This window comes from Anabrus simplex, chromosome 4 (assembly GCF_040414725.1).
Source record: "Anabrus simplex isolate iqAnaSimp1 chromosome 4, ASM4041472v1, whole genome shotgun sequence".
NCBI lineage: Eukaryota > Metazoa > Arthropoda > Insecta > Orthoptera > Tettigoniidae > Anabrus > Anabrus simplex.
The window spans coordinates 261,901,372-261,928,853 of NC_090268.1; the positions used below are offsets into that span (position 1 = coordinate 261,901,372).

The 27,482-nt window shown below is 38.3% G+C and overlaps 1 protein-coding gene across 3 annotated transcripts in view; it reads left to right on the plus strand.

The window, feature by feature from the left end:
- Positions 1–27,482, plus strand: part of Mgtor (Megator) — a 546,425-nt gene that overhangs the window by 176,587 nt on the left and 342,356 nt on the right. For all 3 annotated transcript variants that reach the window (XM_067145519.2, XM_067145521.2, XM_067145520.2), the window contains exon 17: positions 1,772–2,017. In XM_067145519.2, the coding sequence (XP_067001620.2) occupies positions 1,772–2,017 (246 nt within the window). The remainder of the gene's footprint in view (positions 1–1,771; positions 2,018–27,482) is intronic.

The window sequence follows — 27,482 nt, forward strand, 5'->3', positions numbered from 1 at the left end:
TCGCTGACTGTTCACTACACAAAAAGAAAGTTTCTTTCATCGATTAAAGACTGATGCTGAGGTGCTCAGAATCCATTCTGACTGTACTCTAGGCAAATGAGCTAAAGCCATTAAGGATTGGTATATCATCTTTATATTATTAAAGATGTTTAACATTAGCCATTGAATTGTTTTTACTTCGACTGAGATGTTTCCTGTTTGATTTTAATTTGCATAAATGTATACAGTCGAACATCTCTTTTCTGGACACTATCAGTTCCATTGAAAAATGTCCGTAAGGAGGCTTATCCACTGAAACCAGGTTGTAAAAATTAATCGAAAATTTAAATGACAAAGAACATCTACCTTAAGTATAACATACATCTTTATTTTAGATTATTCTAAATAATTTCATACTAAATATTTGCGTGGGAGATATTAGAAGTGATTTTTACAGCCTTTACAAATGTTACAGCTCCAGGAAATAATCTGTTCAGCTGCATGTGAAAATTTAACACATTTTTCTTCTTTACAGTAATATTCTCGAAAAGGGGATAAAGTTTGTTAAATTGTTCCATTGTGTTATCGCCATACTTGCAATCCAGCTCGGCATACAAATTCATTTGTTTAAGAATCTCAACTTTCAGATTATTTGGGATTTCTCATTCTTTTTCTTCTATCATTGGCCCTCTCACTCGCAGTTTCTTTGAACTTCAACGCACTTGAACCACTCATACTGCAATATTCACTTCTGCAAAAATTGACTTTTGCTTGATTTTCACTTGCTTGATTCCAATTTTCGTCCCATTTACTTAAAATGTAATTTTTACTCTTCACAATTGTGCTTATTTGAGTTTTCTCATATTTCAGTTTTTCAGGGAGTTTTCTCAATGAAAACGCTTTTGCACTTTCTGTAATTAATTTTTTCTTGTCTCTAGATCTAAACACGCTTGTTTCTCACTCATGTTGACTTAGTGATTGAAATACTATGGTATTTCTTGTTCAACAGTACATGCTAGTTTTTTGCTTGTCAAGTTTAACTGAACTCCCTGACCTCGACCTTAGCAGTGACAATCTGAGTTATGAATAGTTTGATGCAAGCCAAGTTGGAAATTCCCTTGGTAACTTGTGAGTAAACAGTCACTGGTAGCATTCCCATACAAGTAGAATTCTCAAAAAGTACATAATTAAAACTAATGACCATAACGAAAGGTAGGTATTGAAAGAGTTCTGTACAGATCAACCAATTTAACGGCTACTAGCCTGCAGCATTCCTATGTACATTTCTTTCTCTCTTTTCCTTGGATTTGAAATGGTACAGACATTTGAAAGGAATTCCTGTATGTCTGCAGAATGGTTTTAAAAAAATTGACATAGCCCAGTGTAAAAATATAGTGTCCTGGAATGTGTCAAGGGTCCACTTAAGACAAGTGGATGAGACTAATGGGAATGTCCACTGTCCAGAATTTGATGTGTACCTTAAATGATGTTTATTTAGCGTGTGTCTTATATGTAAAATAAAGTAAAATCCGTGGAAGGAAGAAATGTCCTATAGGGAGGTGCCCGCTGCGTCAGCTTCAACTGTGCTTTGAAAGAATTGATAGATTCGTAATGTATTAATGTATTACTGATGTATTGACTTACGAGGGTAATCAGTATTGTTTTGGTTTTAAAATAAGAGTTCAACCATCAACATGGGTAAAATGAAGTTTTTAGTCTGTAAGAATTAATAGAGATAATTCACAACTTGTTTAAAGAGATTTGTTACCCTTTCTTTTTTTCTTAAATATAGACCTTAACTGCTCTGAAACTGCAACATGCTGACTTATCTGCTGAAGTAACCCAGCTTCGTATTGCAAAAGAACAAGCAGAAGAAGCTTTGGAGGCTGGAAAGTCAGGATGGGAAGAAAGAGAGTATCTACTGAAGGCTGAACTGCAGGAAACACAGCAGAGAATAGTTAATTTAGAATCACAAAATAGTGTTTTGCATGACCAGATAGAGGCTCTGAGCTCACAGATGGCCATTGTTCATGCCCAGGTATGTGTATAATGAATATAGCTTTTTAAAGTAAGGAATATCTTGTCTTTTTTTTTTTTTTTTTTTTTTTTTTTTTTTTACAAAATTTATTGTGATGGGAGTGTCTTATTTCAGACCCATTTTTAGTCATTTGTAATTTAAAATCTAGAATTGCAATAGACTGCTTTTTGTAAAAAAAATCATTAATTGCTTTTAATGAAGGTATATTTTGCCTTAATAGTAAAAAAGACATTTTTATTGTTAGAAATAAGAACTATGTTTACTGGTTTGATCGACATGTATTCTTTTAAATGCAATCTTCCCAGTGTGCTTTAAGAGTGGGGCTGTAAATTGTGTAATACTAGCAGTTCATTTTTCTTAATGTGGTTAAAAGAAACATGTGAAAGAAATTTTTGTGTTGTGGTGTTCATCTAGCCTAGAAGCATACTGTAGAGAAATTACAGCAGGTCATGTCTTTCAGAAAATGAGCAAGTTCTGCCATAATATAGGGCTTTGAATTTTGTTTTGCGAATTTATTTACTTCTGTAAAATATTCCACATTTTTATTTCTGACAGTAGGATCCGCTGTGCTCTGGCGCTTTTTGAATATTTATATTTAATATTATTATTACCTGTTTGAAGTGATTTTTTTTTTTTTTGTGGATTTCTTTATTGTGACATTGATATTTTATACACTCTTTTGTAGATTTCATTTTGTGTTTAATTTAATTTTGATATTATTTAGTTTCGCTTTAAACTTTATCCTTGTGGCAGCCCAGATTTTCTGGGAAGTAGTTGATCCTTTCAAATCTGTTATAATATAAGGAAGTGTCTGTTTTCGTGATGCCCGGCCAAATCTATGGCATGCAGAGATCTAAAATTTTTAATGTAGGTGGATGGAAGGGGGGCCCAAATACACCTCAAAGCCTGATTTTAAAATTTTGCTTTCGTTGGTGATTCATGAACAAAAGACTGGTGGAGTACATGTGTTGGGATATCACAGTTCCATACCTATCAACTTTCCCGATTTAGGCAGGAGACTCCTGATTTTTGACAGTTTTTCTCACCTCCTGATTATTCTGTTATTTCTCCTGATTTTAGCTTACTTTTTGCTGAACTTCAAACATTTGTTTTCAAATCCTGCCACTTTAGCTTTGTACTCCAGTGGCCGGAAGTCCTTCGCTCATTGGCCGCCTTCAAATGAAATATAGACGTATATTAATACAAGAAATAGGCGCTAATGTGCGATGTTTATTGAAACCTGTATATCACGACGTGTGTATCGATTGTCAATCTCTTGTTCTCGCATGTTATGTTCAAGTTCATTCACATCAGTCTTGTCAATTCTAGAGACTAGTCGCTAGATTTGGAGTCTAGGGGCAGAATTTCAAAGATAACGATTAGTGACTTTTCAAAGATTTTAGGAGCCATTTGGAGACAGTACTGGCAAGTTTTAATTTACTTATTAAAAATAGCATTGCGCTCAGCATAAATATGTGGGTGCGTGACGCAGTATATTAATCTATGCATTTGCTAAGTAATGGCATTGAAGTGCATGTCTGATTCACACATGTGGAGCATGAGTTCACACTATTTTCGGAAGGCTTGCCAGAGACTGATCATCTCACTCGTACTTCCTGTGAGGGAATAAGGATGTGTAATTTTTAGCCTTGTAGCCTTATATAGCAACAGTCTGGTTTTGAAACGGTAAGTATTATAATATATACCACAGTACTCCTATATTGTGCAAGACGTGTAGAATAAGCAGTTTTGACCAACTGTATCTCCTGATTTTTCCTGATTTCCTCAATCAAAATCTTCTGATTTTTGGTTTTGTAAAGATGGCAGATATGCAATCCAGTAAGTAGTCATCATCATCATCATCATCATCATCATCTTCCTTCCAAGTATTGGGCCATGTGACCCGTTACGGTCTTGCATTTTACTTTTTGCAAGACTTGAAAGCAATCAAATGTCCTTCCGACGGGTTGCTAGTATGTAGTCACCAGGATTAAATGCATAGATTCACTGTCGCTAGGCAATGTATACTAAGATAGGTAATATGAGTCAAGGTGCCATTTTAAGTCCATAGTGTAGAAAGCCATTTTCGATCCCTGATACAAGGAGCCATATCCCGTCCGTAATATGCAGTAGTGTTCATCTGTATGTATGTGTGCATGCCCAGCCAAATCTGCAGCACAGAGAGATCTAATTTTTTAATGTAGGCACATTTTTAGATGAATATTTATACAAGTAAAGGCCTGACTTCATTATGTATTGCTTTTAATCATTTTAATTATTTAGCCTTTGCTGGCGGACCTAGTGTTTACAGTGCACTATGTCTTCTGGTGTGGGCTAGAGCAATTTTGTTACTTTCATTGATCTGTTTCGGCTTTATCCTTGGCTTTGACGAAATGAAAGTGACTAAGGTTTGAGTGATACTAATAATGCCATTCTTTCTGCAGCCAGTCCCTGCTATGAATGGTGTGAAAATATTGCTCATGGGGTTGATTGGTGCATGAATTTCAGTGGCTCTGGCAGACTGATATGTAATAGCAACTTCTGGCTCGGCAAGGAAAGCAACGGGAAACTACCTCACTCTTCATTTCCCTAGTACGTCTCTTCAGTGATGCCTAGGCCATCTATGACAGCTGATCGCGGAGCTGTTCAGGATCCAACCAGTCTTTGAGCTGAGGACTAAACATACATACAACAGTTAATTACAGTAAAACCTCGATGAATTGTTTTTCAAGGGGGAGGGGGAAAATGACGATACGTGTGGGAAAACGATAAATGCGGGTTACATAAAATATGGGGAAAGCAAAATAATGAAATATGGGCACTGTATTTGCGCATTTTTCGTCATGTACAGTAGAGTCTCGTTAATCCGAACTAATTGGGACCGGAGTCTGTTCGGATTACGAAATTTTCGGATTAATGGGAAAATATTTTCTAATGATAAAGTTATTGTTTTAACGTCCCGCTAACTACTTTTACGGTTTCTGGAGACGCCTAGGTGCCGGGATTTTCTCCCGCAGGATTTTGTTTACGTGCCGGTAAATCTACTTACACGAGGCTGACGGTTTTGAGCACCTTCAAATACCACCGGACTGAGCCAGGATCGAACCTGCCAAGTTGGGGTTAGAAGGCCAGTGCCTCAGCTGTCTGAGGAAAATAGTTTCTACAATACAGTACAGTACATACTGTAATTTGATAAGTCCAATCTTTAGCAGCTAAGTTAATAAAATACTTTATAAAATTACAGTAGGGTAGTTAAGAACCCGTAGAGGAGAAAACTACAATGAAAATGACATTAACGAGTGGATGGAAGCTGACTGTCATCAATTACAAACAGGCCAAGAAATTATGGCTATGGTGGAGAGAGAATATGGAAGTTGATGACGAACAGAGTGACGGCAAAGAAGACCATAATGAATAACTAGGGTCACATTCAGATGCCGCGGCCGCCTTAGAACTTGCCGTACGCTACGTCAAGCAACACTCCGCTGTTACGCCCACTGATGTGATGCCTACGAGACGCTGGTTTAACACTGCATCTCCGAGTAGGTTCCAATCACTGCGGCAAATGAAACTAACAGACTTTGTAAAGATAAACAACTAGTGATTGATGGTTTATGATGTGTAATTATGCTTACATTAAGTAATTCTAGTAAAATATGACTAATAAAATGCAAAGTAAATCTTCATTCTATAATATGTTCTTTCATTTCAATAAGGAGAATTTTTTAAAGAATTGAATATTTCACTTCGGATTAACCGGATGTTCGGATTAACGGGACTCTAGTGTAAATATAATAATAATAATAATAATAATAATAATAATAATAATAATAATAATAATAATAATAATAATAATAATTAATAATAATAATAATGGTGTTTGGTCTCCGAAGCCGGGTGCTGATCTTCCGAGTTGCAGGAGGCTAATGAATTTACAGGATTGTTTCACTGAATCTATGGATTTTAATTGTGTGATGAACGAGATGCAAATCGGTGGCTGGAAAGTGATGTGGATCTTAGTTTTAAAATTTTAAATGAAGACAAAATCATAGAATTTGTTCGAGGAATGTCTCATGCCTCTGAAACTGATGAAGATAGAGACGATGAAGTAAATAAGGGTCCAGCACATGCAGAAGGGTTTGCTGCCATGGAAACTGTAATAATGTGTTTCAAACTTAAACCTGAGTGCTGGTCAACTCAACTTCTAATGAAAAGAATTTGCAGCTAGGAAATGCAGAGCTACATTTCAGCAGTGAAAAATTACAGATTACTGTACTGTTCAGAAAATAAAGGTTAGCGAACTGTGTAAGTTACGTTAAATAATTTGATCTTCATGGTGAAATTATCTTCAAGACCTAAAATTTTGTGCACTCTTTGATGCTCGGTTATCCAAAAATGTTGTTATCCATAGTATGTCTGCTCCCAATTGGTTTGGATAATAGTCATCCTACAGTGCATAAAATAATTTTGCTATCTTATTGTTGTCTTATTTCTTCTGGTCTCTGGTGTGGCACTTTTTTACCCATCCCGCATATTTGGAATTGTAGGAAAATGTTGTTTTACGATACCTGAAGTAGCACAGATGGGAGGTATGGTTACGTAGTTGACTTCCTCTAAAAACAATCACTATCACTATTACACGTTATGCCTGCCAGCAGGGACCCACCAGCCCATCCTAAGAAGTTTCCTGATGTAGAAGAATAGGGAACATGCATGATCCGGGGTTTTAATTAAAAATATGCTAATCTGATTCAAAATTTCATGCAGAATTCAAAAATGTGATCAGAATGTACAAATAAATACTCCAAACATGATAAAAATGTACGAAAATGTCACGTCACGCAAGTACGCGATCTCATTGGTCTGACGTCATCGTACAGGTTGACTGAATTAGCAGACGAAATAACACATAGTGTGCTGTGAGAAGCAGGATACATTTCACGTATTTCTACTTTACGTTAGTGTCTAGTATGGTTAAATTCGAGGTCGATACATTGGATAATAATCTGAGTGGTACATTTTAGACTTAAAATGTATCCTGCGCAGACAGTGAGGCAGAAAACTTGTAAATGGTGTAGAGTTCCGATGTGCAATAGCACATCGCATACCATACCAAACAAATTGTTTATACATGTTCCAAAGACGCTAAAACTAGGGAGAAATGGATTTTGGCGAGCCGGAGAAATGCTGGTGATATATCGGAAAAGTCTACAATTTATTTTTTTGAAGATTTTAACGTAAGATGAATTTGTTTGAATTTTCAAATCACTTTTCCATGTCAGCTGTTCTAGTGGTAAAACTTTAAATTTTAATGTATGATGCTTTAGTTAAATGCTTCAATTACATCTTGGAATATGAAAGTAATAAACAGTGCATTAAATGATGCTGATTATTAAAGTATTCTCCAAACCTAACCTATGTTTTGGGTGATCCATGTCAAGATAATAAATCAAAGGGGTTATGAACCATTTTGACAGCTGTAATTCTACCAATATATCTTGGCATGGGACAGTTATGTATGTCTTTATTGAAGAGCCTAATTGGTAAAGAAATTTAGGCTATATCTAAATACTCTATAATGTAACAAAGAATAGGCGTGTACATCATGAAAGGAAACATCGTGAATTTAACAAATATATAACTCTACACAAAACCAATGCTCGTCTGTTGGGGTCTTATAAGTTAACAATGCTCAATTATAATAATTATCATAATATTAATGAAATAAATAACATAATTGCACACAGGTGAAAATAGTGATGTAGGTGTTTAAAATATTATCCAACTTAGCCTAAGTTTTAGGTTATACAAGCCAAGTCAATAAACCGAAGGGTAAAAATACCGCGCAAGTTGGCCGTGCGGTTAGGAGCGCGCAGCTGTGAGCTCGCATCCGGGAGATAAAAGGTTTTGAACCCCACTGCCGGCAGCCCTGAAGATGGTTTTCCGTGGTTTCCCATTTTCACACCAGGCAAATGCTGAGGCTGTACCTAAGGCCACGGCCGCTTTGTTCCCATTCCTAGGCCTTTCCTGTCCCATCGTCGCCATAAGACCTATATGTGACGGTGTGACGTAAAGCAAACAGAAAAAAAAAAGTAAGTCACAGCACCCAAAGACATTCCTGTATTGAGCGACTAAAATGTCACCAGGACACTTTTCTTTCCTGATATGCTCAGCTTGTTAAATAGCCAAATGTAATTAATGTTATTGGCTTCACGCCCCGCTAACTACTTCTACGATTTTCGGAGACGCCGATGTGCAGGAATTTAGTCCTGCAGGAGTTCTTTTACGTGCCAGTAAATCTAACGACATGGGGCTGACGTATTTGAGCACCTTCAACTACCACCGGACTGAATCAGGATCGAACCTGCCAAGTTGGGGTCAGAAGGCCAGCACCCCAACCGTCTGAACCACTCAGCCCAACTTGTGAAAACTAGATGAAGTCATATTTATCTTTATCATGTTTAACTTTTTCCCTCCACAAAGATATTTAATTCTCTTTCATGGGCCCCGGAAGTGGGTAGGCCAGTTGCCCCAACCATAAATATATTTTTTTCAGAAATGATAGGTTATAGTCCTACAGTACTATGATCTTTCTTTCTTTCTTAATCAGTTTATCCTTCAGGGTTGGTTTTCTCTCGGACTCAGCGAGGGATTTCACCTCTACCACTTCAAGGGCAGTGTCCTGGAACGTGAGACTTTGAGTATGGTGATGAAACTGGTGAGGAGGGCCATTATCTCGCCCAGGCGGCCTCATCTGTTATGCTCAACAGGGGCTTGTTGGAGGATGGGAGGATCGGAAGGGATAGACAAGGAAGAGGGAAGGAAACGGTCGTGGCCTTAGGTGCCTGGAGGAGAAGTAGGAAAATATGAAAAACCACTTCGAGGATGGCTGAGGTGGGATTCGAAACCCTTCTACTCAGTTGACCTTCCAAGGCTGAGTAGACCCCGTTCCAGCCCTCGTACTATTTGTTTTCAACTTTCATGGCAGAGCCGGGAATCGAAACCGGGCCTTGGGGAGTGGCACACATTAACCACTACACCACAGAAGCGGACTAGTACTATAATACAACCTATATGTTTATGTTAGTGCTGAAATCCGATTTCTTACTTTACTAATGCTGAAAGCCCGAAAATGGAATCTTATTCTTTAATAGGAGAATCAGTCTAGAAGGAAATGTTGAAAGTGATGTGATATCTATCCAGGTTCGTTGTTATCCTAATACTATGGTTTACAGTACATTGCACGTATATAAAGGTCGCCACTTACAAACTTGCTTGTTATCCGCTAATTTCTGCGGCCACAAAAGTCACATTTTTCAAGAATGATGACATCTACACAGGGTAGATTGTCTGACTGTGCTGTTTTGTACCTTTCTTCTGTCATTTCGAAGTTATTCGCGATCATGAATAATAAACAATTGGCTTTTAGCAACGGCTGATGCACAACGTCTGGCAGAGCTCCATGCGGTACTGGATCGTGACGTCACAGCGCGCCGCTTACGTCGGAGGCCGTTTCACTCGCCTTGCGGAAAGGCACTATTAAATATTTTTTTAATGGTAGAAAACAAGGCAGCATACCACAATGTAATATGTTTACGTACTATTTCATTGGTGTACTTTTCAAAAAAAATATTTTTGAAAATGATGCATGTTCCCAATTAAGTGAGACACCGTACAACATTGCGGATATGAGTAATTATCAAATGTTTTTCCCCTTCCCCGAAGGAATTTCATATTCTTAATATTATGCTTGACAATAAGATTGAACTAACATGGATGCAAATTGAGACTAAGTCCAAGTTGTGATTAAGTCTTAAGCAGCAACACTAATTTAAAAGGCCTAATTATAGCATGCCTTCGTCCAACTCGGGTGAGAATATTTTGCTTGGTAATAAGATTGCACAAACATTGAATGAAAATTGAGGTTGTGCACAATAAGCAGTGATCACAGCTCAGAATATGAAGTGATGACAATAGTTGTAGTCATAGTCTAACTTGCACAGAAAGGTTTTTTTATGATAAGATTGAATGAAAGTTGATTCGCGTAATTAAACGCCGCAAGTGGCAAGTGTACCAGTTTTGTTCTGGTTGATGACTGCGCCAGTCTTGAAATTTAATGTAAAAGCCTGTTCAACGTTTCATCTACAACAGTTAACAAATTCCTGAACACCAAAACAAAGATTGACTACCAGCTTAATCATTAACGCTAAATTACTCATTATTGCCCACTTGGTGGCTATAATCGTTCAGGCATCAAGTCTATATGTTTTGACACCGTGGTTAGCCAGTTTGAGTCTTGTTGGTTGAAAAGATTTTCACTAAGAATGTTGGCCAGGAGGGTAGGAAAAAATGAAATGGCGTATGGCTTTTAGTGCCGAGAGTGTCTGAGGACATGTTCGGCTCGCCAGATGCTGGTCTTTCGATTTGACTCCCGTAGATGACCTGTGCGTCGTAATGAGGATGAAATGATGAAGGCAACATACACGTGCCAGCAAAATTAACCAATGATGGTTAAAATTCGCGACCCTGCCGGGAATCGAACCTGGGATCCCTGTGACCAAAGGCCAGCACGCTAACCATGGAGCCAGACGCTGGGTAGGAGGGTGGTGGCATAAAATTTATAATCACGGGATTGTATGCCAAAAGCCTGTATTCAATTTGAAACCTCTCCACAGGGTTCTGTTGATGTTGATGGCTCTGTTGATAGTGATACATCCGTCGGATTGAGACGTAAAGCTTTGAGCAGACCCCTTGGTTTTGTTTGGCAGTAGTAGGTTACATGCCTACACCAGGTTTCACCGTCTCCCTACCTCATCATCGTCATTGGACACTTCCGGCACTATGTATTTACAAGAAATAAACTTTTATTAATAAGCAAATTGATTAGCATGGCAAGAACACAGACACGCAACAACAAACAAGGAGTTTTTCTCGCATGTGGATGGATGCTAGCTAAATGAACATAGCCATCCTTGTTCCCGCTGTTGACTTTAATGCACGAGTAGACTAGGAATTAAAACGACTGCTTTTTGAAGTGAAAAGTGAAGCCAAACGGCATTAGATGATGGACATGTAATATTTCTGCGGAAATAACATTAATTTACACATATAAAATATTTTTAAAGGTAGGTTGTTCCAACTAGTTTCCCAATATTCTCCTCTTCCTGCTCCTCCGCCCTGTTCATTTGAGATCGAGTTTAGCCATAATTTTCTAACAGAAAAGTCGCTTTATTGTACTTGTAAACGTGCAGCATGAAATTTACTGTTAACTTGAGTAATCGAGGGCAGAACCTCGATCCAGTATGGAGAGAATTTATAAAACATTCTACAAACTATCCACTTCATGTCCGTTTTGATATGGCAATCTAACAATCAAAGAAATATTTAGCCCCATAATTGATACCTTTATTTTTCTTTGGCAATTTTAAAATCATTAATAGTACATTTTGACTGCTTTGCAGTCATCATTGGCTACATTCACGTAAGCTTAGGTGTAAATAAGGTAAAAGTATGCACAATATATGTACTCATATTAGCCCCGATAACTTCTCATGGGAAACCTAAAATTTTTGTCTACTGAGAGAGGATGATGCTAGTGGGAGGAGTGGGGAAGAACAACTTGTCCTTAACTAAAATACTGTGGGCCAATTGCAAAAACGATGACTAGTTTTAAGCCTTAGACATCGTCTACCTAAACAACGTCTAAATCGTTCAATACCTTCCATTGCGTAAACAATGTTCAATCGATATTTAACTAGACATCCCTTAAGTTTCAATTTTGGTTTGAAAATGGAGACAGAAGTATCTTCCATGCAACTCTTTCCTTGTCGCGACCAGTGAAATTCGTCAGAACCGAGTGTGTTGTACGGACCATATAGATGTAGCTTGCATTCTGGAGATTGTAGGTTCGAAACGTATCATTGGCAGCTGTGAAGATTATTTTCCGTAGTTTCCCTATTTTTACACCAGACAAATACTAGGGCTATTGTTATGGCCACAATCCTTCTTCCCCAGTCCTCTTTAAACGATAATCACCACCACTTGCCTTTTCCTATCTGATAGTTGCCGAAAACTTATATGATTACGGTATGTATATAAAAATCCCATACAACCTACTTTTTAGTTTTCACTATTATGTGTGTTTACTTGGCAGTAAATGTAAGTGAATCCCTCCCGGTTGATGTATGCGACAGCCCTCAGACGATTGGGACACGTAATTCTGATATGTATGTAGTAGAAATCACCTATAATTCCATGGAAATTACCCCATGTACATAATAAAATATATCGGTTGCCAAGCATTGTATTCAACTTGACAGATACCAGACTGTCACTTTGTCAGTCTCGAGAAACAAGTCTCGTAAAGCGAAACCTTATTTTATGATTATCTCCCCGTGCATGTCAAACAAATTGCTGCGATTTAGCAGCGGGCGACCCACAGAGAGGCCGTCGGACTAAACTTTCTTTACAAGGCCCGAACACATCTTTTTCCTTTTTCCATTTTTCAGATTTCAGTTCACGTACTTGGCATCTTATTTTTCCGTTTTGATCTTGAACTCCCAGCAAAAATGAAGCAGCTTCAGGCGTGATCGATCTTGTTTGAAGTGTTACTACTCCATGTCTGCTACAATATGTGATTTCTCTTGCCCGTATCTATACAAGATTGGGATTTAATTATTTCTTCATTCAAAAGAATATAATAATCATTTTTTGTTATATATGAACATTCTTATTAACTGACTGGCAGCTATGAGTTTGATTATTACACTGCCAGCTCTGTATTGTACCGTATGTTTGTAACCTCTGGCAACACAATTACATGTTTTTTCTCACTTAGCCATGATCACTTTTATATATTTTCACTCTTGTTTTATATTTGAACATTCTGATTGACTGACTGGTAGCAATGACATCCTAATGATTTTAATTATTTCACTACCAGCTCTGTATTGTACTTTCTGTGCTTATCCTCTGTCTCAGCACGATAGTGTTTTTTTTCTCTTAGCCATGTTGTAACATTCTATGTTTTTTTCTTACTAGTTTTAAGCCTATTTTGATTTTCTAAATGTAAATGTTGATTCTTAGGGTACCATATATGTTAAGGACACTAGGTTCGGGGCCCTGACCTAACTTTAGGCTAAGATTTATTTCGGCTGATGATGCTTACGACAGTTTAAGCGAAACATGTCCCATCTTACAATGCCTGTTGTAATGTTTATTTCCTAAATATAAGGAAAGATAAGTATTGGAAAGGTGGTGTTTACTATTATTCTTATTTTAATGTTCATATTCTGACCTTTCTTCCCGGAATTGTCTCAACATATTACAAATTACATGTTTCATGGTACATAACCTCTGATTGTGATTTACTCTACTCATTTGAGGTTAAACAGTGCTCTCAGCAGTGTTTAAACATGACCAGATGAACAATGGTTTTAGACAGTGTCCAAGTGATAAATAACGTCTCTGCATTGCGGCAGCCATACTTAGGCATTGTTTAACCGTAGACATCGTCTAAACACCGTCTCTCCAATTGGCCCTGTATTGTTAAAAAATTCTCTTCTTCCAATAAGATAAAAACTTCTTTTTAGTACAGTAAAACCTCGTTAATTCGAAGACGTTGGGACTCAAAATTCGGACTTCGAATTACGTGATTTCGAATTAACCGCCAATTCGCAATTCAGAAGTACCAACCCTTGCCGCGTTACAAAATATTCTAAGGCCCGTTACTGCATGCAGTTAACCTTGCTTCACAGTTTATACCTTTCAAATGCCATGAAAAAAGAACTATTTCCAAAATGTATCCAAGAAGGGGCATTTACAGTATTCAAATAATACACTCGGATATCTCACTGGTAAACATAACCTCACGCAACGAAAGAGAGAGGAAAAAAAAAAGCACGATTCAAAGACGAGGAGAAATCTATGCTGGCTCCCATGTGCAAGTGCTTTATTAATTGGGTTACTATACTGTATACATTTTAGATGCCTTGTATTTACACAGAAATTACCCGATGCCCTTAAAATCTAAATTTCCTATGACTCTATCCTTGTACGATTTCCCGCCATGGCACTTCTCTCGTACTTCAGAAATGTAAACACTTGCCGCGTCACAAAGTATTCTAAGACCCATTAATACATGCAATCACCTCGATTCACAGTTTAAACCTTTCAAATGCCATGGAAAAAACTATTTCCGAAATGTATCCAACAAGGTGCATTTACAATGTTCAAATAATGCACTTGGATAAATCACTGACAAACATAACCTCACGCAACGAAAGAAAAAAATCACACAATTCAAAGACGAGGATAGATTATGCCAGTTTCCCTGTGCAAATGTATTATTTTTTGGATTTCTGTACTGTTTGCATTTTTAGATGCTTTGTACTGGCATGGAAAGTGCCAGACGCCCTTAAAACATTGTAGCTTATCGAACTTTCCTATGATGAGGGGATAAAGTATCTCGCTTCCATGTGCTTTGCAACGCACTACTATGACCCCGATCCCTCACCCTTCTACGATTTCTCGGCTGGCAATTTAAGTCCCATTCATGTTTGTGCTTGAAGACTTGTGGAAAAAACTGGTTAATTTGTTTTTTTCATTGCCAAAGGTACATCCTTAGAATGCCCTTGCACCTTAATGTTGGGATGTGCTTAGAAGTTATTTTGTACATAAACCATATAATTGGGCAGCTTGTAGCACGATCCCTATCTGGATTTCAGTCTTTACTTCCTGCTATCCTATGGTGCGTATGAATTGATTATAATTATGAGCCATGTTTCTTGTCAAACTTCAGCATCGCCAGTGTTACCGATTCTGGTTCTCCGCACACTGCTGACTACGTGATATTGTAGCGTTCCTTAAAACGCTGAATACTAACGAATTATGATTTTTCTCAAACTTATTAACTATGAAACACACTGTAAAAACACTGAAGCGAATGAAAGTGCAGAAAGCTACTCCTGCACGTTCTGGAAGACGCATCTATTGTGGCGCTGAAAATATTTTAATTTAAGTTACTCTGTAAAAACTATTTTTTAAATTGTAAAGGCAGTTTTGAATTAAAAGTCTGAATATTTTTCCATTTAAATATGACATATGGGTTACACGAAGCATAACTGTACACCCAACATCGAAAACTATCTGAACCAGGAGCGTGTTGCCAACTTTGATTCAAATAAAACCTGCAGCCCAATTTCATGCCTCAAACTTTTTAAAAAATATGCAGGGATTATTCGTGTAAATACAGTAATGACGCAAGAACTAAGATGCTTGAAAAATACATTTGCTGGCTGTCACTGTTCATGCAGTATGTTTTACATCCATCCGAGTGCGAGTTTCTTTTTAAATTTGCCCAGAGAAAAATATGTACCGGGCGACTTGGCCTTGCGGTCGGGGGCACGCAGCTGTGAGCTTGCGTCTGGGAGATAGTGATTTTGAACCCCACTGTCGGCAGCCCTGAAGATGGATCTCTGTGGTTTCCATTTTTTGCACCAGGCAAATGCGGGGCTGTATCTTAATTAAGACCATGGCCGCTTCCTTCCAACTCCTAGGTTCGTCCTGTCCCATCGTCGCCATAAGACCTATCTGTGTCGGTGCGATGTAAAGCGATTTCTAAAGAAAAATATGCAGTAATTTCACTGCTATCAATACTTGTGAAATATCAAGCAAAATCTCAACCCTTCATTCCAACGATGTTCATCGATGAACTGGTGCAAGGTTCTTTGTGCTGGTGGTAATCTCTGGAGTATGTCATTGGCAAGTTGGTAATAGACAAGGTTATGCAACTTTAAACAGCAAGAGCACCCACCATTCGCTAGTTTAGGACATGTTTTCTCTACGTTTGATGGTGTTCATTAAAAAAAAAAAAAAAAAGACTTGCTGTATACAAAGCTTCTAAACATGTTATTGTGTAAGCACTTAAATAAGAAAAGTATAAATGTGACTGAAAATGAACTAGTTTAGAAACGGGCTTGGTATAAAAGAAGTTTCAAGTTTGTTTGGTTTATTTAAAATAATAAGACAGGAGACAGGAAAAAACTGGTTTAAAATATGTTTGAATATATCATATCCCAATTTGAAATATTGTTAAAAACATATAATTTAGATTGATCCTTCATTTCTTATCATTGGTACTTAAAAACAATAAAGCTTTTTTCAATATGAAAATATCAATTGATTAGTATAAATGTAAAATCGAATAAAAATCTGGTTTAAATCAAATAAATCTGTTTTAATTTAAAAAGTGTTGATTTTTAAATAAGAAGCATGAACGTTTTACATCCTGGTTGGTGGGATGTAAAAGCTGTATTATTATTATCATCATTCATTATTTCCAGACAGTAAGTCATACATGTATGAAGTTCGCTTGAGAGCTTTGGTGGAACATGCACACATCCATAATCTCGGCCATTTGGAATAGTCTTTCACCCATTCTAACGCCCATTCCGATTGGGGCTGAGCATAGACTTTAAACAGCATTCAGAGTGTCGTAGTTCATTTCGGCAACCCAGAAAACTGTGGATTTGACACTAATGTGGGTTGCGTTCGTTATTTTATATTTCGGCCCCGTCCCCTCGGGGTGTCCTCCCCTACAGTTCTTTTTTTCCCCGATTGTAAGTCATTATATGTACCAATTTTGGTTGAGAGCTATGCTGGAACATATATCCATAATATCGGTCTGTTGGGGCATTTTCTTTTTGGTGCTGATCTTGTACATAAACAGGATCTGGAGATTACTATTCATCTCAGCCACCCCAAAAACTATGGTTTCAACACTATTTTTTTATTCTTTTTATCTCACCCCCTTCCTGCTCCAACCCCTAGGGCTGATAGTGGTGTCTTACTCGCGCAATGTTTTCTCCAGATAGTAAGTTATATGTGCACGAAGTTTGGTTGAAATTTCTCCTGTGGTTTAAGAGGTGATGTTGAAAAAAAACCCCACATCCATCTATTTTTTAATAAATAAATAAATAAATAAATAAATATAGATGAACCCTAAGTTTTCGTGGCTCATTGTATTAACATAAAGAAATAAATGAACTGGATTAAAGCTGCTATATATATATTAATAATAAAGCCAAGCTTTCAGCCAAATTGCATTAGCCTTCATCAGGGCATGTGAAGTTTTGCCTCCTACAGTGAGCAAAGAAATTATCTGAAGGAACGTGGAAGTCATGCCCGTACTATCCACTGCCTACCCCACTAACTGGACTCAAGGATCATGGCACTGTGCTGTGGTGGTTGGGAGGGAAGTTACTGATGCACCGCCCTCTGTTGACAGTTTGAGTGCGTCCCGCTGTGGCACGGTGGTGTTATGCATGTATTTCTGCAGTACAGGTCTCCATGTATTCGATAACTTGAAGCCGTCTTCTTCGCTGTGGCGCCGAGAAGAATCCCAGTAGAGAAGATTGTCTGTGGGGTAGAGTGTGCCATCAGAGATTTACCGTTAAATAAGGCGGAAGAAATTCTTCAAGATGTATCTTACGTGCTGAGAAAAGCGAAGCCACCACGTCAAAACCTGACCAAAGGTGAACTTAAAGAAGCTAATGTGTTTCGCAAAGATGAGAGTATAATTGTAATTCTAGCAGACAAAGGTAATGTTTCAGTCATCATGAATACAACTGATTATGAAACAAAAATGAACAACCTACTAGAAGAAGAAACGTATAAGAAAGTTAGGAATCCCACTAAGAAAATTAATACTCAAGTCACTCGACTAGTGAAGAGCTCAACACTTCCAGAACACTTGCAGAAGTCCTTACTAAATTCAGACCCGGTACCTCCAGTCATTTATGGCCTCCCAAAAGTACACAAGGATGGCGTGCCACTAAGACCAATCGTGAGTGCCATTGGTTCTGCGACCCATGAGTTAGCCCGCTATATTTCATCACTGCTACAGCCAGAAACAGGGAAGACAGAACATCACATTAAAGATTCGAAACATTTCTTGCAGAAGTTACGTGAACTACGGGTGGACGAAGGTGACATCCTGGTAAGCTTTGATGTTACGTCACTTTTCATGAATATACCTGTCTGAGGACTTCACCAATTTGGCAGCAGTTTGTTTAAAATCCACTTACTTCTACTACAAAGGGGATTATTACGAACAGACAGAAGGAGCAGCAATGGGTTCACCTTTGTCACCAGTGGCTGCTAATATTTTTATGGAACACTTTGAGTCTACTGCATTAAAAACAGCGCCATTGAAACCTAAGTGCTTCTATCGTTACGTGGATGACACATTTTCCGTCTGGCCACATGGAAGGGAAATTTTAAATGAATTTTTAAGCACCTAAATTCCATTAACAGTAAGATCAAGTTCACAATGGAAGTAGAAAATGAAGGTAAATTACCTTTTCTTGATGTGTTAGTATACAAGAAGAACGATGGTACACTAGGCCATGCAATGTTCAACAAACCTACACATTCTGAAAGATACCTTCGTAAGTCTTCACATCACCACCCCTCCCAAAAAGCAGCTCTCCTTTGAACGTTATATACTAGGGTGAATAATGTAGTAGACGATGATAACCGCTCGAGTGCATTGAGAGAACTGACAACTTCCATGAAGAAAAACGGCTATACATCAGGAGACATAACACGAGCCGTGAAGATCAAGGAGCCTAAATTGGATAGCATAATAATAATACTTTTCAGACGAGTAAGTAGCAGGAGAGGCGGCATAGGAGCCGTAAGGAAGGTGATTTAACGGTTTATGTTTCTGACAAGAAGGGCAAGATCGAACCCACGAAAAAACGTCTTTACGCATTTGCGGCCAAAAAAATTGGGAGGCAAGGCGAGCGTAGGTCTTAGCTCTCCCAAAGTGGCCGCCCATAGGCGAATCATGAAAATATTGAAATACCATAGATCGGAGAGTGGAAGGAAGAACCAGGCGAGGAGTAGCTTTAGGGGTAGGTTTAAAAAGAAGGAGTTGGTGATGGACCCGAAATGGACCAGAATAATTAGGAGAAGTAATTTCTTGAGAAATTTGTTGACAGTACGGGTCAAGCTGTTGATGGTGCAAGCCAGATTGAAAAGAGAGGGGAAAGTTAGTTAAAGAAGAGACGGAAATAACAGAGTTAATGGGAAGGGAATCAAGTTCGGAGGGTTGAAGCTGGTGGTCATCAAAGAGACGGAAAAGAGCATCGGCGACAGAATTATTATAACCGGAAACGAATTTTAAGGAGAATTTGAAACGAGACAGGCGGAGTAACCAACGACCAGTACGACCAATTTTTGGGGCATTATGTAGGAGCCAAGAAAGAGCCTGGTTATCAGTGCTGACAATGAATTCACGATGGTCGAGGTATTCAGAAAAGTGTTCTATTGAGAGAATAAGAGCCAGGGCTTCTTTTTTGTAAGTAGAATACTTTTGTTCAACAGGGGATAACAGGCGGCTAAAATAGGCAACAGGAAGCGTACGGTCATTAACAGTTTGTTGAAGGACAGCACCAATGGCAATATCCGAGGCATCAGTGGATAATTCAAAGGTAAGATTAAAGTCCGGAATTTGTAAGAGGGGAGCATGGGATAATTTCGATTTAAGAAGATCAAAGGCCATTTGTTGCTGAGGGGACCAGTGAAATTTCACCCCTTTCCTTTTGAGTTTATTCAATGGATCAGCAATGGATGAAAAATTAGGGATGTACTTGGCGTAGAAGCCGACCATTCCCAAAAAAGATCGTAAATGTTTCAAGTTAGTAGGAGGGGGTATCTTATTAATGGCGGAGACACGGTCAGGATCAACAGCAATACCATCAGAGCTCAATATGTGGCCGAGAAATTTAATCGAGGTTTGGGCGATCAAAACTTTAGAGGGATTAACGGTGAGACCGACATTGCGAAGACGAGTAAGGACTTCGCGTACATGAGACAAATGCGATTCAAAATCAGGAGAAAAAACTAAGATATCATCAACGAAAGGAAAAAGATACTTATACTTAATGTCAGCAAAAAGGGAGTCCACAAAACGCTGCATTATTTGGGAGCCTAGATTAAGGCCAAAAGGAACTTTTTTAAATTGATAGAGCCCATTAGGAGTAATGAACGCCGTATACCGAGAACTGAGGTCATCTAAGGGAAGCTGATTGTAGGTAGAATTGAGGTCGAAAATTGAGAAAAATTTGGAACCGGAAAAATGTTGGAATGCCGAATTTAATTTAGGCATCGGATAGGCGTCGTAGACGTTTTTCTCATTGAGCTTCCTGTAATCAACAATAAACCTCGCAGAACCATCAGGCTTATCCACCACAAAGGCGGGTGAGGCATAATCGGAAGATGATGGAATAATAGTATTGTCTTTAAGCATTATCTGAATCAACTGATTTAAAGCATTCATCCGAGGAGGTCTAAGGAAATAAGGAGAAGAGCGGACAGGAGTAGAATCCACTAGATCAATATGTGCAAAAAAATTCTTAACCGTACCCAAATTAGGGGTAATAACGTCAGAAAACTCGGTGAGCAAAGCTTGAACCTGGTCGGAATGAATAGAGTTAATAGCAGGAAGTAGGGAATGTGAACGAAAAGGAAAATCAGAGATGTTAATCAATGGAACAAACTTGTCCGAAAAGGAAAAAAAAACTTTAGACTGGGCGGAATCGAGAAGACCAGTATGCGAAAAGAAATCATATCCTAAGATAACCGGGAATGACAAGTCCTCAACAATCTGAAAGGTGAAAGGCCAAGAAAGGTGCTGTAGTTTAATATGTAACAAGATACTACCCAAAATTTGCAAGGGTTGATTAGAAACTGAAAGACATCGAAGGGGAGATGGAAGATATTTCAAATGAGGATTATTGTGAAGTAAATCTTTATAAAATAGGGAACTAATAAGTGACACTGCCGCCCCAGAATCGAGGAGCGCAACAGAAGGAAGGTTATTAACAGTAAGCAAAACATGACAACTCGGGGGTGAAAGAGAAATAGAATTATGAATGGATTGGGAAGATGCGGATACGGAGGTAAGCTGGGAGGAATGAGGCAGATTTTCCCTATGTGAACGCCTACTGCCTAAGGACGCGGGTGAAGGGCGTTTCCCGAAGGCAAATTAGTACATTGACGGGCAATATGGCCCGGTAATTTACAGCGATAGCAGGTTATGGGAGGACGAACACTAAGGGGGGGTACTGCAGACAAAAAAGAACGTAAGGGAGAAGCAGTAATAGGTGGAGGAGAGACGGAAGCATAGTAGGAACGATCCCCTAAAGAATGTATGGTATGTTGTTGAGCAAGATTGTAGAGTTGAAAGAGGGAAACAGGGGGGGCAAGAACATTAAAAAGCATGCGGAATGATGGGGCGGCATAAAACTGAATAATAGATATCAGTTCGGAAGTATTATATGAAATATTTAAAACATCACTATAAGTGATGATAGAGTCCAAATAGTCGTGCGCAGGTTCGTTGGGTAGCTGGTGGCGTCTGATGAACTCGGTACTTAATTTGTGACGGACTTCTAGGGGTAAGAAATAATTGTGTATTGCATGTCTCAATTCATACCAATTTGTAAAATTTGACATATTATCCAACCAAAAGGTGGAAAAAAAACCCGTAGTTTTGGTGGACAGGAGGCCAATTAATTGGGGAAAAGAGGCAACTTTTATGTTTAAGAACTTGCGAACCGAAAACATCCAAATGGTAAGATTTCGGGGATCTGTTGCTAATAGTTGGGGAACTTGTAATAACGACTGCTTAATGATTTGTACATTAAGTGCACTATCAACAGAGGGGGTAGTAGGTACTGGGGGTTGAGAATAAGGAGGAGGGGGTGGGGCCATATGATGTAGTAAAACGGAAGGTTTAGTATCATCAGATTGAAAATCAGGTGTGTGGTTGGATGAAGACGGGTATAGGGAGGGAGAAGACGAAGCAGGAGAAAAGGAAATTAAATTCGGTACAGAAGGGTTGGGCAATGATAAATTTGGTGGTAGCGGAGAAGATAATAATGAAGAGTCGTCCCCTAAAGGGAAGTTATCGGAAAAGCAAGCCATGAATGAAAGCACACAAGAGAATAAGGGCAGTCAAAATAGGAAGTAATCTGCTACCATGTGTTGCGCTATATTGGTATAATTAAATATGAGTATGTATTTCCAAGTACTTGCAGCAATCGCTAGGCAAATATCAACGAAAGTTCGATATGAAGGAAGCGAAAGACTTCCAGTAATATGTGCTGGTATGCCCCACAGAGAACTTAGCAAAGCAGAGCGCAGGGAAACGTGTAGAATGGAGTAATGGCACTATTCAAATGTCATGCTTCGAATAACCACAATCAGTGTAGATCACATCCCAAGTCATGTGCCGATTACGATTATGGGCCTTTTCCCAAGGGGAATTTCCGCGGTAGGTAAATACTAAGCAAAACGAAAGAGAACACAGAAATGAGAACTCCCAAAAGCACAGGTTTAGAAAAGATGAACATATATATTGAAACAACTTCAAAAGAGATAACAAATGTTTTCACAACAGAGAGTAAAATTGGACCATTTGATACACCATAAAAAAAGGGAATCATACAAGTTATTGACAGGTCTTATTTTGGTTCATACAGGCACTAAAAGGGGTAACCACACAAATCACAATAAATCTTTGGTATACTCAGGTACGAGATAAGGGCTAAAGGAATAAATTAATGTTCTCATTACATTCAAGTTCCAATATGACAACGTTCACATGAATGCCGCGCAAAAAACAGCAAGAAATTTTGAAAAGGAACAAGTAAAAATTAATACAAGTTAAAGGGAACTTTCCAGTACCTAAAATGGTACGCAATAAAACGACATCATATCCCCCAAAAATCTAACACACACTTGTTTAAGACAGGAAGATACTAGAACATTCGAAATGTAAACAGCAGACGCAGTGCGAAATTGGCAGAGCACAATGTTACCAAATTTCATTAGCAAATTATGAGAAAATACGAATGGGAGACAAAAAGGAGAATGGAAAGAGGAACGGGAAAAGAAAATCAAGAAACAAACAGCAGGGAAAGGGAAATGATAAGGCTGTCAAGTCCCACTTCAAAACGACGGAAGGCAAAGTTCATGCACAACACTTTAGAAGTTGAAGGTCACCATAATATCGCTAGTCCAGCACACTTCTTCCTTCACATTTCCGCCACAAGTCTAAAGCCAATAGTTGGCACAGCGAAATTTCGTAGAGTCCTGAAGGTACTAGAGTTCGAAATCCAAGCATTAGCCAAGCCCATATGGAGAAAGAGAGGGCAAAATTGAATGGATGACAATAATAATAATAATAAGTCTGCTCACTCAGTACGTAAAGAAGAATGAAGTAAAATTGAAATGCACACGGTCCAGCCGTGTACACTGCTCAAGCTCTCACTGCCGATTACAACATATCAATCACACCTGATCGCCGGACAAGAGAAAGCGGCGAGTATATATACGGAAGCGAAGCGAGCTCGAGAAAACACTGGAACCGGGTGACGTCACGGTGATTGCGCGTGGAGGGGCAACAGTCACAGCAGTGGTGAGACAGACTTGTAAGCTGAAAGTTCGTGAAGCAGCGCAATATAATGTGCACTAAATCGGAGCGGAGAAGTATGCATAAGGTAAGCGAAGTTGAGCTCGTAACATCTCCAATAAGTTGTAAAAATGTACAGATTTAATCCCACTTGCATCAAGCCGTTCTCATTACCGACATTATGAAATTTAACAGCCAATATATTTCCATTAAATGTGAACAAGAGTAGAATGTCGCATTAGAACTTCAAAACATGGATGGCTTGATCACTCCTTTGCACTGTTATATAAATAATATTGACTATGATTAATCCTAAAATAGCATCCACTCAGAGCTTTGACGTGGAGATAGAGTTAATGGCTGATGATGCCTGCAATGCCAGGCGAAACATGTACCATACTCAATGTAATGATTGTTATAGTCATAAAGACGTAACCACTATTGAATAGGTGGTTTCAATAAATTAATGTTTAACATTTAATCATTGAATTTCAATACGGTCAAAATGAAAATAATCACTTGTAACACAAGACATCACGAAAGTATTCCTGTTGTCTATAAAACTCTTACTAAGCATCAGGCAAAACTGGCTACCGCTAAACACACGTCTCTCTTCCCAGCTTTGGCCAGCTTTTGTGGATAGTGATGTGGAGTATAATAAAGATGCGGACATTGAAGCACAAAGAATTCTATACACCGTGATATGGCCACTCTGCCCTTGCATTTTTCATGTACATACCTCACAATTTCATCTTTGACTTCTGTACAGCGTCCATGTTGCAGGCAACTGAATGCATTTTTTTTTACAGTACGCATTTTTGCGCTATCTTTAAAATCACGCTAATGTCGAACGTTGGCTTTAGTTATGCCGTATTTTCTTGTGGCTACACAATTACGAATGCAATGTTTAATAACTATTAACTTTAAAATTAGCATCATAATATCGTCAAGAACCCGTTGAAAATTTGTCGGCTATATCTATTCCATGTGTCTCGACAATATGAAGATCACTCGTGAAAGTATTTCTCCTGTCTATAATAACAGTTACTTTTATTAAGCGTCAGGAGCAGTAGATGCATTGTAACTAGGTCATTGAGTAACTGTGGCCTTTCTAAGAATACAAATGGTCACATGCTTGCTATTCCCATTCGGCTCAGAAGTGTGGTATGGTACATTAAGTTCGACCTTGCAATTAGCTCAATAGAGTAGGCATAATATTCTGTAGCCATTCTGCATATTTGAGAAACGTTTTTGTAGAGGTCAGTAGAATGTCATTCTGTCTTTACTATTTTCTGAGAACCAGAGACGTTACACTGTGGCTCTGCCGTGGCTAGTGATGTATAATAAAGACACGGTCGTTGAAGGTTGTGTTTTATGTGGGCGCTGGCGGTGAAGGAAAGCAGCGTGGTTACTGTGGTAGCTGCCAGTGGTGTTCATTAATGTTACTTCGTGATTGCAAGATGACCCATGATTTTCCACATGGAATTCTGAGGAAAGAAAGTCTTTCATTGTGAGAAATACGGTAGTTGAGTGATTAATTTCTGTCTCTACTGTAAACTTAAAATATGTATCCATTATGTTTAGCTTCTCTAATATTTGGTTGCTGTTAGTGTGACGCGTATGCAGAATTGTGAACACATCATCGACGTATCTCTTCCATTAACCCATTCGTGTCATATGACCATCTGTGGTTGTGCGTGATGTTTTGGCGCATAATCAGGTGATCTCAGCTCACAATGACGTACTGCCTCACTTATCTTCGTATATTAGATTCCCTTTGCATTATAATTTCTAACAAAATACAAACTGTAGGGAACTAGAGGCATGTACTGTTGGTAAATGCTGTCTGTAGTTCTGTGTAACACTAGAATCATTGAATAATAGCTTATTTTTATTGGTATTTTGTATTCATTATGTATTAGAACCGGTTTTGCAGCAATGTTGACGAGAGATTGAAAGCGCTTGTAGACATTGCTTTAGATGGCGATTATGGCAATAATGACATTTTGGAAAATCAATCACAGTTTGAGGATAGTGTTAGCAACAGTGAAAGTTAGTGAAGTGAGCACAGAATATTGAAAAAAGTGAAAATGCCGCGCTATGTTCTTCCAAATGCGCGCGGCCGCTGACACAAAAGAATCGTAGTGATAGGAAAGTACAGAAAAAATATGATAATCCTGATATATATCCTTTTCGTGGATACAGCAGGGTTGTTTCAGAAATACTTCGGAAAAGTATATGGTCGGCCCACCATCCGTATTTACGATGTTTTAGAGTACATGGATGTGCTCTTATTGAAATTATTTCAAATGAAACCTCTGTACCACAGCCAGCAGTCGCTCAGGGAATGGAAAATAGGGAAGTCATAACTTCAATGGCATGAATGCGAAATTTGAGTGAATTATCTGCATTAGTTTTTATTTTATGCATGTTTTTGGGCAACAGGTACGCTCAAACTACAGGCGGGCAAATTAACCCTTGCAAAGCAGATAAGTTTTTGCTTGTGAGCGTAATTATTTTTTGTAAAATATTTTTTCTTCTTAAGACGCATGAAAATGCAAATATGTAGGTACTTTATGGTTTATTTCAGGAGGTCAATTTGTATGTATCCATATAATCTTGAAAAAATAAATCCTTAACTGCTGGTTTTAGTGCTAAAATTGCACATGGCACAACACAAAGCAGTCTCGATTAATTTCACTAAACAACTGAGCTTTAATTCACTTTCGACCCTATTTCATAATTCATTATGACTACTGCTGTATATATTGAACTGGCAAAATCACTAATAAAGATGTACAGTAACAATCTAACTAGTATTTATGATGTAATTTTATACACATGATGTTGAGTCTTCCCTGGCGGTGTAGAAACTTTCACTTGTGATATTTTTCAAAGCATATATCAGGGTGTAAGAATGATGTTGCTGTGCATGTTTTACAATAATAAGTAGTCTCTTTTCTTACTTTTTGGGCCATACAGACAACACAGGCTACAGAACCCTTTTTTCTTTTTGTCTCTGCGGGCCATGAAATGACGTGCTTGAAGCCTATCCTGAGGGGGTCCAACAGCTTTTCTTCCTCTCCTAATCTCATCTGCAATTCTCCCCTTAACAGCATCCCTGTTGTGGACTAAAAAGAGAACAAGTTGCTTCCTGAATGTATTACTTTCCATCAAATCATGTTAATCCCACAGGTAAGAACTACTTCCTCATCGTCTGTGTCTGCTCTGTCAGGTTAAATTTTTGCACTCACAACGATTTCACTTTCCTCGCTTTCCCACTCATCAGTTATTTCCGCGTATTCATCATCACTATTTAATAATTGTGACACCATTTCACTCTCGTTTTGAATATATTTCCGAGACATAATGTCTAGAAAAATCAAAACACGAACTTTCACAATATCAACAAACTTATATGAAGTACACCAGCATAGAAACTACACTTTGGAACAAACACCTTCTTTTTAAATTCCATATCATTGTGTTTTGCCTAATTAAAGGCCCTGTCTATACACTCCTGGCATCTGTCGGCTATTATTTCAACCCTAAGAAAAAACATACAGTCTCAAAAGCGCGTAATAAAAAAATCCGGATAAACACCTCTATCGCTCGTGCGGGTGTAGACAGGTTCCGGATACAGACATATAACGCTTGGCTAAGGTTAAATCTGATTCCACAGTCAACAGTGTGGTCATTTATTGTGACTTGAATGGGATAATAGTTATCAATTTTGCTGACCTTAGTCTGTTCAAGATGGTCTAGGTATATTTCGGCTAACATGCCAGATACTGGCAAATCCATTGGCAATCCATTTTGTAGCTAGATGCTGTCATTAAATTTAAAATGATTATTATTGAGAATGGACTGAAGGATAGCAATAATACGAAGGTAATCCCAAAAATAAGGTCTCCTACTTTTTTTATAAATACGTAGACCTGTTTATTTCTACAATAGTTTAAATCATTTTACAGCTTGAACATT